Here is an 18,817-nt window from a genome sequence, read left to right on the forward strand (position 1 = left end):
AAATATGCCCAACAAAAATAACCCACAGCAATAAGCAATTGCTTAGTATAGGAAAAAAGTTCTCAAGTAATTAAGTAATCAAGTAAATGGTCAGTAATAAAATAAGAACTTATAAAAAAATGACAATAGGACAAATAAATACAACATAAATATACAGATACAAAAAGTGCTGCAAGTTTAGGTCAGCTACGGTTTGTTTTTTCCCCTGTTGTTGTTGTTTGTTGAACATTAACGACACAGACAGGAGCGGGTATAGGCTAGGGCTAACTGGAACTGGAAGAACTGGAGAACTGTTAGCTGAAGAATAAAATCCATTTGATGTGTCTGTGGTACAATCCAAAAGAGACTCGCGCTAATAACACTGCCATATAACATGCATGTTGGTCTCTTTTGTAGTTGTAATACAGCGAACTATAGTTGGACTAGTGAAAGAAAGAACTTCAACACCCCGTATTAAACACACACACGCTAAAGCGCTGCGGGAGCACTGTACTCGTGAAAATACTCAGTAAAATAGTTCCCTTATCATGGTATATTATTTAACTTTAGGCCTATATTAGAAATAAACTAAACATGTAGAATTTTTACCTCAGTATGTTTCGTCTGTGAATTTCTTTACGTTTGCCGTTCAGTCAGGCAGTGCGAGCCTCAACAACAGCATGATACCAGAAATACACTAGCCATTACCTATCGCTGACTTGCGCTGAATGTAATAAAATCAGAAGAATCATTCTCTTGATAGATGCTGCCATTTGTGTAAACTTGCATGAACCCATTTATACTAGTTAGGAAGCTGGTCAGCTAGCTGTAGTTCGACTGGATTCTGCCACCGCAATTCTCAACGCAGTAACCAACGTTACAGCAGGGGGAAATCTGTGGTTTGTCCAATGATAACAGTCACTGTGTCCGTCAGACTGGAGAAATTTTCCCGGTAATGTGACTAAAAATATTAAAGACACATCGAATCTGAATTTAAGACATTTTAAGACTTTTTAAGGAAAACCTTATTCAAGACATTTTAAGACTTTTTAAGGACCCGCGGACATCCTGAATACTGCAGTTTATTCGTTTATGGTTACATTTGATTACTTTAACATGGTTCAAGTGATTCCAACATGTCACAGTTTTCCTCCCAAACGTTTCCAGTTGAATGACTTACAAATGCAAATCAGTACGAATGGATTATTAAAAGAATCCATATCAAAACAATGATTCTTTTGTGAATTGGACAACAATTGCATTTACAGTATCAAACACAGTAAGAACATCAAACACAGTTGAACCAGCTTTACCAACAAAATTACCCATCAAGCGGCTCTACAACCACATCCTCAGTTATATAAAGAGGCAACAATGAAGTAGGCAAAGAAAAGCTGCTTACTTTCTCAAACCCAAACAACGCTCCCATTAACATGTATCTACATGTGCGTGTACAAGTAAAGTCATTATACTATGAACGTGACAGAACCAAGGAGGAGGGTTAAATCCCTTCAGCTGGCACAGCCCTGTGAAATGTGATGCCCAGTCAGGTTTCAATGCTTCACCTCAGCTGATGACCAGAGGCGATTAGGAACTGCCTGTCGCCAGCCTCCACAAATCAGCATTAGCATTAACAGTCACCTCACTAAACGGATCTGATTCTACATTAATGTAATAAAGCCAAAAAAGTCTGGGAACATTTACAGAGGCCTGACTGTGGAAATTCTTTGTGGGACATTAAACAAATGCCTCTGTTAGCTTACTAGACTTTGGGCAGAGGTAAACCCTCAATGACTGACTCCTTTCTCAAGAGATTTCCCACATGCTCCTCAAGGAAATAAAACTGTTTTGAATGGAGCAGAGCAAATATGAAGTACTTAAAAGGTTTATTACCAAATCAGAATCAGAATGAGCTTTATTTGCCAAGTGTGCGCAAACACACAAAAAAGCTCATTCTGATTCTGATCAATATTATGTTGGAAAATGTCAAGCAAGTCACAAGTTTTGTGTAGAACACCTTAAGCACCTCAAGATGGTAACCAACCCAAACCGGCTTGACCAAAATGGCTGATTTGGCCACTATGAGCTGGTAGTGCAGCTGATCAACCTTATAAAATCAACTTAATCACCATAAAAGAGCAGCTTCAACCAACTAGAAACCATGTAATGACCTGGGCACCTGTAGGGTTGGGCACCCAACGGTACCTTTTTTTTTGGTACTTTAGGGATGTTTACATCAATAACTATAAAGAACCTGTAAATCGTTTATAAAAGTGTTATTGACATTATGCCAGAGCTGCCCTGGTGTCTGTCTGCCATTGTCTGTGATGTTTGTATACTGTAATATTTACTAGTAAATAGTAGGCTACTAGGTACTTAATTTAATTCCATATTATACATTTTTTTCTTTTTAATTTAATTTTTATGAAAAGATTTCCCACAAATTATGTGTTGTGTATTTTCTGGTAATCAAATGAAGACAAAAGACATTAAATTAATTTATCTTTTAATTTATATAAACTTTTTTTGTCAAACAAAGTGCTGCACAACTAAGCTTTATACGGTTCAAATTAAAACATGAAGAAAATTTTTTATTTATTAGTTAAAAAATAACGTTTTTTTGATAATTTATTATTATTACATTAGTGTTAGTATTATTATTACATTGAGACGACAAATAAATTACTGTTGTACAGTACAATTTAGATGCAAGTTAGCCAAACGTTTATTTTGATGGGTTGCCGTGAAGACCTTTGAGTTTCTGTGCGTTTATGATATGACGGTAGTTTTTCTCAAATGAAACGGTAAAATGCTGATGAAGTGACTCTCAGTGGCTCTGGAGATGACGATCGTGTGTTCATGTTCTCATATGAGACGGCATGGAAACATGCGACCGTCACACGCGATTCTGTGTGTGTGTGAGGTAAACCGCGCGTATACGGCATTCATTCGCACATTGACACACAGGATTCGTATTTAAATAGTCTTTCTGCGGTTTAATATTCACAGACATTAGTCTATATCACCAGATGCGTTCTCAGGTACCGAAATTTGTTACCGATTGATTTAATGTGAATCGGTACTCGGTAGTACCGACGTAATTCAGTCGGTGCCTTAAAAGTACAGAGTTCGGTACCCAACCCTAGATAATGCTTCTACTTACATTCTGATATTTTGGGATAAAAAGGTCATTAAGAGGACTGTTCATAATAAAAAAAGTATTTATATAAAAAGCTAATATTGAGCTTGTCTTAAAAATGGCAGATAGTCTTCAGGATACCCACCTTTCTTGGGTTGAGGGCTACCACTTGACCTTGGAGTGGGTGTCGCAGGCGACTTTGGAATGACGTCTGGTTGTGTCAGGGTAATTGACTTCCTTGCAGTGTCCATCTTTGTAGGCCTGCTGGCTTCAAGGCCCGATTCTGTTTTTGAAGGGGTGTTGACTTCCTCTGAGCTGGGATCACTGGGATTGGCCTCTGGAACAGCTGGGGGATCTGAGATAAAAGACAAAAAAAGTGAGAAACTGTGGTGAAGACCAGTCGAACTCCATTCCAAAACTACAGTAAATACTCAAGTGTATTTGCCTACTAGATGTGTGATTACACAGAAGAGCCATTCAAAGTTACATTCCGCTAAGATTACATCTGATCGATGTTTGATTTGCACACATGATCCATAAAAGAATATCTTGGTACAGCAAAGACTAAATGAGTAAGAGTCACACCCCAGACGGCTCAATATGAAACTTAACTGCACTCAAGTGAATTGATTACTAGTAGTTTGAAGGATTGCTCTGTTTCATCCCTCAAGAACATCGATTTAGTGAATCACAATCTCTATTACTGATGATCAGAACCTTCAAGACACTCCAGGCAAAACCATATAATTTACTTCCTGCAAATGGAAAACATTCCAACAACTGCCAACTCATAGATATTAGATAACCGTACAAATGCCCCAATCTGAGAGTTTCATTATCAGCATTGTCAGTCCCTGGAGTCAATGTCATGGAATAATACAAAGATGATGCAAATACACAGGAATCACAATCATGGGACATAAAGAATTACTCTCTCCAATGATCATTGTTGTGCATATCTACTACATTAAACAACACGCATAACATAAAAGCAGAACTTTCTCAGATTGTAGCGTAGGTTATTTTATATCTAATGGTGGGTAATTTATGTAGAATTTGATTTATGTAGAATCTTAACACAGAATTTGGCAAATAATGAGCTGCCTTAAACCGGCGCAATAGATCATAACTTTCGAATTGTGATCAAAAGCGAATTGTGAGGAGTTAAGATTCCAACCTTTATTGATAAGCTTGTTGCTTACCTGGATACTTGAACAGCCTAATAGCCTAAACATTTTCATCCAAGAAAACGTGCAAGAAAGCAACTGCTGGCCTTCTGAGGCCGTAAAGCCATGCATGATGTCATGTCGAGACAGTAAACAGACTAAACACAAAAGGGAGGAGGTTTAACAGATCACCAGTTTTTCACTGATAAGAGTGTGACCTGGGTTAGAGTCCAATGTGAAGTTGGCCAACATTAAAGACTCAGTAAAGCATCTATGCATAAACACACACACACACACACACACACACACACACGTCAGTGTAATGCTGGGCAATATACCTTAAAAACAATATTTTTCAGCTTTTTTGATGATACATATTTTTCTTACTCTAATAATTTTTTGGTGCCAATTAGATGCAAAGTGTTTAGAAGAACTAAAACACAGTAAAAATATAAAATGATTAAGGCTAACTGTCCACACTGCTTTTCCCTGAAAAGGCACAATTAAGAATTAATTTTTAATAATACATTAAAGGGATAGTTCACCCAAAAATTGGCCCATAATTTGCTCACCCTTAAGTCATCGGTGTATATTATGACTTTCTTCTTTAAGACGGATACAATCAGAGTTATATTAAAAAAATGTCCTGGCTCTTCCAAGCTTTATAAATGACAGTGAATGGCTGTTTCTGTTTTGAAGTCCATGAAAGTGCATCTATCCATCATATAACTGCTCCACATGGCTCCGGGGGTTAATAAAGGCCTTCTAAAGCAAAGCGATGCGTTTGTGTAAGAAAAATATCCATACAATTTTACAAACTGTAAATCTCTAACTTCCACTAACTGTCGTATGCGCTTTCACGAGAGACTGGCGTTTCAGCGTATGCCATAGGACGCAGGCGTAGCGTAAGTACCAGTGACGAACGCGGAAGCGCAGAGGATAGAACAAAACAAGTCTTGGTTCTTGCGAGAACTAGCATATTCCTACCAGAGGGTCCTACATCATATGCTGGAACGGCAGTCTCGCGTGAACACGCGTATATAGATATTTTTCTTACACAAACGCATCACTTCGTTTCAGAAGACCGTTATTAACCCCTCGGAGCCGTCTGGAGCACTTTAATGGACTTCAAAAGTCAAAACAGAAACAGCCATTCACTGCCATTATAAAGCTTGTAAGAGCCAGGGCATTTTTTAACATAACTCTGATTGTATTCGTCTGAAAGAAGAATGTCATATACACCTAGGATGGCTTGAGGGTGAGTAAATAATTTTTGGGTGAACTACCCCTTTAATAATTTTTGTTTATGCATGCACCAATATAACAAAGGATAGCAAATATATAAATACTGTTGGTTATTACTAAAACATTTATTTAAACATTTTCTTCCCATCATAAATTAAGAATGTCCCATTTCAACTTTTAGGATGTAAACAAAACAAATGAATCAAAGCTCTGAGTCAATTTAATGAATTTATCAAACTTACCAACTCTTACTTTGTTTTTCTACTAATATTTTAATCAGAGACATTATTAAAACAATTGGTTTTATTACCTCACAGGGGTCACCTAATGTCTATGTTGTCATTCACATTGCCAAAATAGTAAACATTAAATATATCATGGATGTTCAACAAATCATCCAGCCCTATACATCCTAGAGTAAAAATCAGCTTGTCAAAGGAAATATGAAAACATCCTGCTTTTACTCAGAGGGATGCATGTGTTGTCCCTCATCTCTATTCAGCTGCCATGAGGCGGAAGAGTTATTCTAACAACAACAGAAAAAAAATCAGTGGTGGCCTGTTTTATCCCTGGGAGAATGAGAATGGACGGTATGGCAATGAATGAAAGGGGGTTTGAAAGTTTTACAGGGACTAATATTTGGAGATTTGAGCTGGCAAAGCTAACCCTCAGGTGTGCTTGAACTGAGATATGACTCTTTTTGATCTACCCTTGCATCCCTTTTCCTCGCGGCACAGCCATTGCACACTGTCCAGGGACAAACTGAGCAAACGCTGCCATGCACTGCATTATTCATGTTGAGCTAAAAATACCATTACCACCAGACATGAAATACTAAAAAAGACATCAAGCATAAGAAAAGATCTGGGTTGCATGCATAAAAGGTTGAGATTTAAACTAGGAGATTTCATGACAAAGGGGGGAAAATCTATAATGTGACTGCTGTTTTCTATTGCATTATACATTTGCTTGGTACTCATTATCATGTCTGAAAATCGATTGATACTATAGAAATGCACCATGCTGTGCTGTCAATCAAACAAGAAGCAACTGTCACATATATAGAGGAAGAGCGAGTGTTCTGAAACAGTAAACTATTCCAAATGACTCAGCAGAGCAGAGGCGGCTGTGAAAATAAATCTGCATTGTTTATCCTTTTGATCTTTCATTAAAAAAAAAAGAAAAGTGAACCTTTCATTGAAACAATTGGAAGTGTGTGTGTGTGGGGGGGGGGCTTTTTATCCCTGTTTGCACCAAACCTATCTGATGAGTTTGTTGCCAAAAAGCTCTTTTTTGTTGTTTCATCTGACCATACAGCCAGGTCCCTGTTGAAGTTCCAGTCATGTCTGACTGAATATCCTGGAGTTTGTTTTAGGATGAGCGAGGAGGATTTTTCTGGAAACCCTCCCAAACAACTTGTGGTGATGTCTGATAAATATTTTTTTAAGGCTTCCTGACCCCAAGACTCAACTAATCTCTGCAATTCTCCAGCTGTGATCCTTGGAGAGTCTTTGGCCACTCAAACTCTCCTCCTCGCCGTGCATTAGGACGATACAGAGACACGTCCTCTTCCAGGCAGAATCATAACATCTTTAGTTGATTGGAACTTCTTAATTATTGACCCTGATGGTGGAAATGGGGATTTTCAATGCTTTAGCTATTTTATCACAGGCATTTGTTTTTTATATTCTGTTAACGCTTAACAATCTTTTACTGCATATCAGAACTATATTCTTTGGTTTTACTCATTGTGATGAATGATTAACTGAATTTGGCCTTTGTGTTTGCTCATATTTATACTCCTGTGGAACAGGAAGTCATGTCCCGTAGTAAGTACCGGTTGAGTTTTTCCCCTCTTTTGCACCTCGCTTTTAAATTGCACGGGCATACATAACGGTGCAGAGCAGAGCGAGCGTAGCCAACATAAGAGCAGAGCGAGCTCAGCCAACATAAGGTCTCGTGTCACTTTCAAACTTTGTACATTAATGCAAAACTATGATATATAAGATAACTATTCATCAGCATGCATTGATTAATCCTATGTTGTAGCAAAAAATATTTTTGTAAAGTTCTTTTAAATTTACGCATTGTTGGAAACAATGTTCAGATTGAAATATTTTAGCAAATATCAAGCTTTTAGTCACTGTCAATCTTTACATAAATGCAAAACCAGCATATAGGCTACACATTAAGAGAATGATTCATTAACATGCAAGGTCATTATGATTAATATAAAAAAGGGTGGGACCAGATTGCAAGTCGGTGCGACCAACTGAGAAAGTGTGACCAGTGGGAAGAAAAGAGTCTAGAGCCCTGATATTGTGGCCAACATGCATTGGCGAAAAAAGCATTTATTTCATAATGTGAGTTTCTCCCCACTTTCAATTGTTTTACTTCAATGAAAGGTTAGAATTTTTTGAATGAAAGATCAAAAGGATAAACAACATTTATTCTCACAGCCGCCTTTGCTCATATTTACCAAGGGTGCCAAAATTAGGGGAGGGCACTGAAGAATGAATGAAAAATAAATACTTCAAGCATATCTGCTGCGCTTTTTCAAGGACAAGAAGTCATTATGTTGCCCTAAAACCACGGAAAACATGTAAATGAAGAGTGCAGATCTCAGTCTTGCCAAAAGGGTGCATTGATCCTGAAGGGTAGGGAGCTTGAGCAATGCTCTTTTTCAAATATGGAAATGAGACAAACAGGGAGCCGGAAGTGGAAGCAAGCAGCGACCGTTAAATCAAAGATCGGAAGAGGTGGGTGGGGGGTTGGGGGGAGAACAGAAGAATCGGGAGGCCGACTGAGAATGGATCTGCATCTCATTTGAGGCCTAATGAATTACCTCATCCTCAACCCCCCGGCCCCTCGCCCCTCACCCCGGATGGATGATGTAAGCAGGCAGAGCGCCTCTTCTGGGGGGAGTGTGAGGGAGAGGAGCAGACTCACTGGAATCACAGAGTAAACACCAGCTGCTGGGACAGAGCCAAAGAGAGAAAGAGAGAGACTGATCTGTAATGGTGCTCCAAAGTTCTGACTGTCTGGACTTGCTCAAATGTGATGCGTCAAAATAAATTTACTTAAAGGGGCTATATGCGTTTTTCTGAAATTTAAACTCGCGACTGACACCTGTGGCCAAAAAACAGAACTGCTCTCATTTTCTGCTGGCTCTCGCAGTGGTGGTGACGTCACATCCGCAGACAGCGCGGGAAAAGACGACCCGCCAGAAAATATGAAAAATAGGATACAGACTTATAGGTGCACCCACTGTGAGCGGACAAGGTGTCAGTATGCTCATCAGGAGATCTTTGAGTCATAAATGGTAAAATAAAAAGGCTATTGTTACGTTTATTTTGGGGAAAACGTTGCATATAGCCCCTTTAAGCTCCTCGGACTCCAGCAGAACACTTCCCAAGTGAATGACTGGGTCACTGCATGCCTGACAAATGCACTTAGGATTTGAATGGCTCACATCGGAGCTCAAACTTGTTTCTGTGCGTGTTTGTGTGTGAGGGAGTGTCTGAGAGAGGAAAGGAAAGATATGGGTAAATTGTAACAGTAGCTCAGGATTACATTATGTTTTCAGCTTCATGTATTTCTGTTATGCTACAGGAAAATAACATACTTTACTTTTTAAATATCATATTACATATTTTTAATTTAAACATACATTTTAATTGTACACACACACACACACACACATACATATCACGCTGAGAAAATGTATGATATAACTGGATATAATAAACTGATATGAAAAGTAGCCCATTTCTCATCTCATTTGATCATAGATTTCTTATAAAATTGAAATTTGATGGGACGCAAACCAAAAAAAGATGTCCATAAAATCAATAAGGAGTCTGCTACATTTGAGTAAAAAACAAAATGCTTCAAAGATTAATTCTATATTAATGCAACAAGTTGCGCCGTTGTTTGGCAACCATAAAGAATTGAACTCTGTTGTGCAATGACAATGACATTTACCAAACCACATTCATTGCTAAATACTAGTATCCCTCTACAAAACCACAGACAGTGCGGTAAGATGGCAGCGTGCGGTTTGAACCCAGCAGAGGTTCTCTTGGGACTGTAACCACAACGACCCAGTATGTTTTCCTCTAAAGGACAATCCTCAGAGGAAGTGACAAGGACATATCTGGCAGGCCATAGCTGACATGCAATGATGGATGTCATGCCATTCATAACTTCCTGCTCTGTTACCATGAAAGCAGCCACCCTTAGTGACTAGTGCATGGTGTTAATATTCAAAGACTTGTCATATGAGAGCAACCAATTTCAACACAAAATTAGCATATATCACATATTATTACTTACATCTCATACACTATTGTTTGGATTGTTAAGATTTTTTAAGGTTTTAAAGAAAGAAATCTCATGCTCACCAAGGCTGCATTTATTTGATCAAAAATACAGTAAAAACTGTTCCATTTAAATACATTTTAAAATAATTTATTCATGCGATGGAAAAGCTTTTAGCATCATTACACCAGTCTTCAGTGTCACATGATCCTTCAGAAATCATTCTAATATGCTCATTTGCTGCTCAAGAAACATTTCTTATTATTACCAACGTTGAAAATATTTGTATTTTTGTGTAAAACGGAAATTCATAGGAACAACACTGATGTGAAATAATTCTTACTGCCACTTTTGATCAATTTAATGCTTCCTTGCTGAATAAAAGTATTAATTCTTTCAAAACTTATTTTACTAAAACCGGCTTTACCCAAACTGACCCCTACAACCTCAGAGCAGTTCTCAGATCCTTCGGTTGAGCTCTGGCATGGGAACCAGCATGATTTCGGTGGAAGAAACCTTCAACCGCTTAATTTTAAACCAGCAAAGACCTAAACATCAATTCAAAACAATCTGAAGATTCTGCTAAATTCAGTGTTTGTGTTTCCAGCTCCACCCAACTATTTGACAGCCATTCCTGCAGCAGAAGCCTATTATGGGATCCCCATGCACAGCGCTAAAGCACTTCAATGTACTGTGAACTCGCTCACACTAGAGTGAGCCAAGAACAAGATCTGCAAACTAAGAGCTAAACTATCACATGAGAAAATTAAAAACACAAGGCCGCATATAAACATTTAGACATTTCATTAAATCCATATTCAACCTCAACACGGAGACTATTTTGGTTTGGCCAAACAAAATGGTCATATGATTTGAATCGATTGCTAATTTTCTAAACTGTTAGCATCTGTATCTAGCTAATAAAAGCAGTGTGATGTGCTACTGGTTTGGTGGTCAAAGCAAAACTATCAAATATAAAACTTGAGGTCAAAGTAGGGTCATACTATAAGCTCCATCCAACACATTGAGATTTGAGGCTGAATGCGTCATTTTTATGTAAATCTGAATCGCATCACCTTTAAAACATTGACGTTATTGCATTGTGCTTCATCGAGACTTTCCAAACCACAAAGGCACATGTCCTGATCCAATTTCCTTCTAAAAAAAATGTTAGGGAGACACAATATATTAGTAATGGTAACATATCGGTTATGTGTTACATATTAAATATATTAATTTATTGCTGTTGGTCAATGGATATATATCTCGGCCGGTACTGGATAATTATTCTCATTCCCTCCATTTTTAATGTGAAATCCCCTTTACTGTCATCTAACAGTTTTTAAAGTTTATGGGCCCTATTTTAATTATCTGAAGCACATGGTGCAGGTGCATTTAGGGTGTATCCGAATCCACTTTTGCTAGTTTAAGACGGGAAAAAAACTGTCTGCGCGCCAGGCGCATGGTCCAAAATGGTCCGTTGACCCTAGTCTCTTATTGAGCCATACTCTGGATGTGTTTTGGGCATTACGTGCATTAAACCAATCAGAATCTCATCTCCCATTCCCTTTAAAAGCCAGTTGCACTTGCACCATGGTGGATTCGCTATGTTTTCATAACAATCGATCTGCTTAAATTCACTTGTAGCATCTAAAACAATTGGTTTTATTTTTTAGCAATTTGTTTGGACAAAATAAAAAATGAAATAAAAAAAACATTAATATTGGCCGTAACATGAAAATTATTATCGGCTTAGTATCAGCCAGAATTATAATTATTTTTTAGAAATTACAATAGGAAATCTGCATGTGACTGTGGGAAAACAAAAAACACAATTGAAACTCAGATCACTGTCATTTAGTTGCGTCAGACCGACATTACAGCACAGATCAGCTGACTGTCACTACATTCTGCCTTCTCCCTGATATGATCTTCACACCTCCAGAAGAAACAGACTGTAAATCCAGCCTTTGACAACATACAGCAGGGCTCAAAGAAGAGTACAGCTGTTATGGGCTAAAATTAGGGCACATCAAGACGTCAAAACGTTGAATTCCCACACAGGGAACGTAAAACAAGCAAAAGAGTGACGGACAGGAAAGACTCTGATGGCATTCCAAGGCTTCCTGTCTTTTGGCCTTTGAACTTTACACTAAATATGAGGTATGACAATGTGGCCCATAAAGATTCCTCAGAGTGACTTTAAAGTTGGCATGAAAGGAAAATAAAGCCTCTTTATTTTTTAAATGGTTTTGAGCAATTCTTCAGTGCATTTGTATTTTTGTTTTGACCTCGTAATTCTTCTGGTGAAAACGACAGACTTCTCTCTGGTGATGTTTGCCGGGCTTTCTTCAATCATTTAGTCTGCAACTAAACCCTGCCCTTTTCTTACAACAGAATGCAAAACATATTCAGATCTGACTCCATCCAATCAAAAACCTATACCAGAGCAAAGTCATTTCTTTTTTGATAATCGGTTTCACTGTAGATGTCCGTCACAATACAGAAGAAAAGATTTGTCGCTGTATACTTCCCTTTCATCACAACTTTAAAAGATCACAGCTCTGTTTCAAAATCTGGCGAGTTGACTACCTAGAAAACATTTAAGGCATTACAGGTATGTAATGCTTTGCAACATGTTAACATCAAACCAGATACAGCCTATGAGATTACAGTAGACCAGATCTATGTACGCCTATTACCTACATAGGAAAAAGCTCCCAAGCTACCAAAGTTGCCACAGAATGAACTAACATGTCTTAAACTTTGGTCAAAAACAAGTTTCAAGTGCACTTTCCTAATGTATGGTGCAGAAAATTGCTGCCTGTGAAGGGCATTTCAAATCAGTCACTTATGAGGGTCCATTTTAGAGAGGATGCTGTCTTAGAAGGTGGATATGTATGTAGTATGTAGGCAGTAGACAGCAACACGGCTCACAAATCTAATGTTTTGGTTAGAGATGCAGGGAACGGAATCGGCCGATTTCCAGCATGATCGGCCCGGACCGGTGTCCGGCTGGTCAGTCTCACATCTTTCCAATTCCGAGCTGGTCCGTGGCACAGGCAATAACGTTAGCTGCGCATTCTCGTTCTCTTCTCTCCGACGGTAAAGTGACACACACCCGCCTCCTCTCACTCACTGGTCTCATTCACTCCAGTTAAATAGTGATTGTATTGTGCATAATTTTACTAATTCCCACAGGTTTCGCACTCACACCAAAAGTGCACGTGCGCACACATTAGGTAGCCTCTCAAACGGTAAACGGTAAGTGGTAGCCTAGAAATCTAGACGCACCATAGCGGCAGCAAATGTAATTTGCAGATCTCAGCCAGGGTCATCTAGCAACTCTCTGTTGGCTTGTGAGCTTGAAAAACCAAACTCTAGTCAGGCCAATCACAGAGTCGGTGGGAGGGCTTAACATAATGACGGCAGAGTTGCGGCGGTTCCGCGTGAATTCCCTGCTACTTCCCTGCTAACAAAGAACAGCACTGAAGTCTTTCTTAAAAAAAGGAAGATGTGTCCAAAGTTTTACCGACCGGATACGGCAAAAGTTTAATCTATCTAGCTCCGCAGGTGGGGAAAATACATGGGACCCAGCCACAACCCGCTTGGGATTGTTGTCTCACCACTGAAAGCGCTCTGATTGGTTGTAGCGCTATCCTATTGCGTGCCGAAGGAATCTGAAAGACAAAAGTTGATCCCGCCCCTCGGATTGAGGCCTGCCAATGGTGTGTTCCCAGACCCAACATCTTGATGTGGGTCTGGCTTGTCAGCTACTAAAACGGTCAAATACACACAAAGTTACGTTAAAATGCCAGTCTAGGCGAATATTCAGTTCTTTACTTGTAGTAAACTTTGAGTAAAAAGCAGCGCTCATCACTGTCACTTTTCACCCAGCCGCCCAATCACAGTGGAGGTGGGGCGGGACAAATACAACACCGACCAACCACCACATTCTGCTTGTACAACGTCAACAGATGACAACAAGAAGCATAATAACTGAACAAAATCATTTAAAACAAGAGCCAGAGCGAATACTTTACATTGTATCGACATTTTTATATAGAATTAATACAGAATCAAATTTTTTTATGTTTATGCATTTATGTGTGCTGTTGTTTGTAATTTGTTTATTTGTTCTTATTTTATTACTGACATTTTGCTTGTAGTTTTTTAATGAATATCTAAAATTTTACAATAAAGAAAAGTTTTTAAAAAAATTGTATATGCTGTCTATTATAGTTCTTAGAAAGAAAATCAGAATCGGCAAAAATCAGCACGTCACACTTACAAAAGAATCGGAAATTACAATTACAATCTGTGCATCTCTAGTTTTGGTTGATGCTGTAACTAATATGCTCACATTTATAAGTTTGCAGGGGCTTAAAAACAGTGAAGACTTTAAAGACCCAACACGTGATCTGCTGTATCTTATGCATCATAAAAGCTGAGACTAATGAAGTGTGTAATGAACCACCAAATAATACGCAGATAATAAGTGCTTTAGAGCATTCAGAAGAGCTCATTAAAACCAGGAACATGCAAAGAGTTTAACTACAATTCATTATTAAAAACTGTAGGCCACAGTATTAAAAGGCCTGAAAAATAACCATCTTATATAGTCTAACCTGGTTTTCTGATCTTATCTGGTCTGTTGACTGGTTTTAAAAGGGCTTTTGGGCACTTTTCAGCCAGCCAGGGTGGGAGGCCAGCTACATTTAAGACCAGCAAATCTCTTAGTATAAGATAGCATAATTTCTTACAATTCTAGTGGTTCCCAGTTTTTCACATTCTTCATTGTCCAAAATTCCTAAGTTGCATAACAAACATTTTTCCCACCTTAAAGCCACAATTTCAGCAATGTTAGCCTCACCCACGTATCTTTTTAACAAGTAGTCCCTCCCCGAATTCACATAAATTGGCAGAAAGTTGTCTGATCGGATTATACAAGTGATTCTTTTTTTGCGACAGAGACAAATGTAATTCCTCAAGACACCCATTTCAGTGTAATCAGTCAGATAGTAGTGACATTTATATGTTGTCTTTTAAATAAAGCAGTTTTAACAGAAAAAAAATACAGCACAGCATTCTGTGTATTGGACATGATGGCGGTACATTCAGATGAGACTGTGCTGTCCCGCAAACGCTTCATGTCTGAGGAGTGTGATTTACACCATCTGGGTGCTACACAGGAAAGGAGACCTGATGCGATTCCATCTGTATGCAGGCATGAGCTCTGGAATCTTGTCACACCAATCCTTGCATGTCTGCTCTCACTTGCCTCATTTCTCTCTCTCTCGCGCTCCTCAGCTGAACAGAAGACACACATTCAGTGAGGAATGTTTAGCATTCCTAGCACTCTGTGGCCACACCAGAAAACACAGCTCCTGCTGTAAATGACAAATATGAATGCTGTCTCCATACTGAGATAGCTCGATGTTTGTGCCGATTACAACAAAATCACATATCTGCAGTCTTAAAGGGATAGTTGAAGGGGGAAAAAATTAGATGAGAGGAGAAATTATATTTCAATACTTGAAATATATGTGTTCTCTCATAAAACTTGTGGGTTCCCCCGAGAAACTTCGCATTCCTTCACTGTAAAAATTGTTTTTGATTTTGACGGTAAAAGACTATAAAAATGTGACAGTTTTCTAATCGGTTGTGTACATTAGGGTTTTATTTTACATCTAATGTTGTTCAATGAATGTTAATTACATTACTTTAGTGTCATGTGTGTTAACATAATGGTGTTTAGTATTTGTGTGAATGACATTGTGCACCTTATTTATATATATATATATATATATATTAGGGATGCTCCGATCGATCGGCTGGAGATCGTTATCGGCAGATTATCATATTTCATGACTCGATCGGTCCTTACTTACTCGGCCGATATCACGAACCGATCGCAATTTGATGACGTCATCGCATGAGGACGTACATGACGTGTGGGGTAGGTAGCAAGGGGGTAGCCCAGCCCCCGGAAAGCGTACCACCCATAGGCGCGGCCATTGCTAACCAAGCCATCACCTGTTATTAGCATCCCATTGACTCCCATTCATTTTGGCCTCACTTTGACAATGAATATCTTTACATCTGAGGCGTTTAAAGACTCCATTCGTCCATTGTTTATTTCTAAACAAACACGACAACACTCTAAAAAAAAAGGCTCGTAATCATAGGGGAACCTTTTTTAGTGCTATATAGCACCAATTTTGGTGCTTCAGTGGTTCTTCAGCGGTTCTTCAGAGGTGCTATATAGCACCTTAGTCAAAGAACCGGTGAAGAACCTCTGAAGAACCGCTGAAGAACCTCTGAAGAACCGCTGAAGAACCACTGAAGCACCAAAATTGGTGCTATATAGCACTAAAAAAGGTTCCCCTATGATTACGAGCCAAGAACCATTTTTGGTGCAATATAGAACCTTTTTTTTTTTAGAGTGAATGTATAAAAGGCTCCATTACCTTGTATCTTACACTATCGCCCCGTTGAAGCTGTTTTTGTAAAATATAGGCTAACGATTGCGTCATAACCACGCGGCTGTGTCGCGCTGTTGAGCAAATTACCGTATAGACCCAAGGAGAAGGCAATCTTTACTGTCTATGAGGCAATCGGGGGGACGTGGAGGCATAAACGCAGATAGAGATGTTGCAGATCCTGCTTCATTCATCAAAAGTTGCTCCTGCTCACTCACTCTGTCTCTACAAGATTTGGTGATTCAGATTTTAAGTTGCACAACTTCTAGAAGACTTGCCACTGTCGGACAGGCTGATCACGTCACATCTACGTCATCAAGCTCAGTCTGAGGCTGCGCAGTACGCTCAGCCATCAGGAAGTGAGTGCTTCTACCTGACTTCAATTCTCCCCGTTGAAGTCTATGGAGTCGCTCTGTCCATTTCTTTTACTGTCTATGGTAGGTAGTAGCAAATATTCAAACGAGAGCTTTGAAGGCAGAAGTGGAGAAGGGTTCCATGTGAACAGCAGTTGAACACGGGTCAGTGGTCCTAAGGGATGGGCGAACGCCGTTCGGAAGTATCGATATACAGTAGAGCCCGACCGATATATCGGCGGGCCGATATTATCGGCCGATATTAGGCTTTTTCCAAACTATCGGTATCGGCATTTATGATGGCCGATAAATGAATATTTTTTTAAAAATAAAAAAACCGGACGAAACACCTCTCAAACACATTGAGTGTTGGCGTTTCATAGTTTGTCCACCAGAGGGCGCTCTACAACGTGCCGGCTGGCAACACCACCAGCTGATCCAGCAGAGTCATGCTGAGCTTCAGCGCTCTGAGCGTTGCATTCACAACACAGATCATCCGCGAAATGCATGTAAGTTGGCAACGAGACATACATTGCTTGAATTGAATAACAGTTAAAAGAACATCCCCATCAGTTCTCTTAACTCAAATAACATGACACAATTTGTAACTGCCAAGTCCAGTTTTGCTGTTACATGTAAGCCAAGAGAGCTGGTAATTACGCTAGGTTACAGTTGACTGACTTATTTTACCTCGGACAATGTGACTGAATAAAATGTATTTCTTTAATAGTCTGACAGTTTGACATCATGAGACGTATCATCTCTCCCCTGCCCGTTATTTTGAAAAAGTATACATATTTCTAAATTATAACTTATCATAGACGCTAACCACAAAGCTAGCTAATGCCATGGCTATCAGTGGGAGACCGCTAACATTAATGCGCCTTGAAAAACACAACAAACTTATTCTGCCTAAATAAAGTAATGATTACTGTATTTATAACTAGTATATTTGTAGTTCCAGTCCCTGCATTGTAAATCGTAAGTTAGGCTCGTGAAGAGTGAACGAAAGTGCGTGACTTCGTTCAGACGCCGCATTAACGAGTCAAATAATGGATTACACGAGTCATCATCAGTAACGTTAGTAGATTTTAGAAGGCAGGCAGCAAATGATGATTGAAAATGGTTTGTTGTAGCTTGATGGATAGAATTAAAAGTGCATGTAAAGGGATAAGCAAGTTGATATTGTAATTATAAGGTGGCTCATATTTATACTGTATATAGTTTATGTTTTGCTGTTGTTGTTATTTATCAGAACTTCTAGAACTTAACTGAATATTTTTTTTTCCAGTCTTGCTAAAAGTTATATTTATAAAGCTTACCACATCTATTAATACTGGTAACTTTGATTTTTTGTTTTTGTTAGCCTATTGTGTTTTCGTCCAAACGACTTTAAGTTTCATATCTTAAGTTTGTATTTTTATACATTTTATTTATCAGAACTTTAATATATTTTATGTTCCTCTGTTCTGTTGTGACAATAAAACAAACAAGTTTATTTTTAAACTGCATTATCATATTATTTTAGAGAGGCTGAGGGATCATGAATAACTACAAATAACTAATGTATAAGGGAAATCTGTTTTTTTACGCGTTTCTGTTATTTTATTTTTTTATTTTTTATATATATCGGCTGATATATCGGAATATCGGATTTTTAAGTGACCAAATATTTGTATCGGTATCGGCCTTAAAAATCCTTTATCGGTCGGGCTCTAATATACAGTAGATTGATACGAACGCATATGAAAAATAGTGGAGTATGCAGATGAGCTGATGCAGGGAAAGTGCATGATATAATTTGTCCTAAACATGACTCATGCTTTATATTAAGGGCTTTAAAATAACTGGTAAGATATAGTTAACACGTATAGTTTAAAGCAGCTTGCCCTGTCAGATGCTCTGAGAGATAGGCTACTTGTGCTGACAGACAGATAAATACCTGCGGTGTTTAATGCGTTTGAAATGTGGTGCTTTCCTCAGTGCATAACTTACATTTTACAGGGATATTCTCCATCTGTAAATGTTAGAAAGTCATGCAAATATGTCAATTTTGCTGTCAGGAGACGACGAGCCTTCTGCATGTGAATCTCCGCTAAAATTCATACTTTCCGCGAGCGCAGCCGCACCTAA

The 18,817-nt window shown here is 38.7% G+C and overlaps 1 protein-coding gene across 9 annotated transcripts in view; it reads right to left on the reverse strand.

Moving 5' to 3' along the window:
* The window catches only part of map7d1a (MAP7 domain containing 1a), a 67,391-nt gene that overhangs the window by 38,711 nt on the left and 9,863 nt on the right, over positions 1-18,817 (reverse strand). For all 9 annotated transcript variants that reach the window (XM_079836096.1, XM_079836095.1, XM_079836094.1 and 6 more), the window contains exon 2: positions 3,264-3,473. In XM_079836096.1, coding sequence (XP_079692222.1) covers positions 3,264-3,473 — 210 coding nt within the window. The remainder of the gene's footprint in view (positions 1-3,263; positions 3,474-18,817) is intronic.

Source organism: Gobio gobio (genome assembly GCF_949357685.1).
Source record: "Gobio gobio genome assembly, chromosome: 15".
Classification (NCBI taxonomy): Eukaryota; Metazoa; Chordata; class Actinopteri; order Cypriniformes; family Gobionidae; genus Gobio; species Gobio gobio.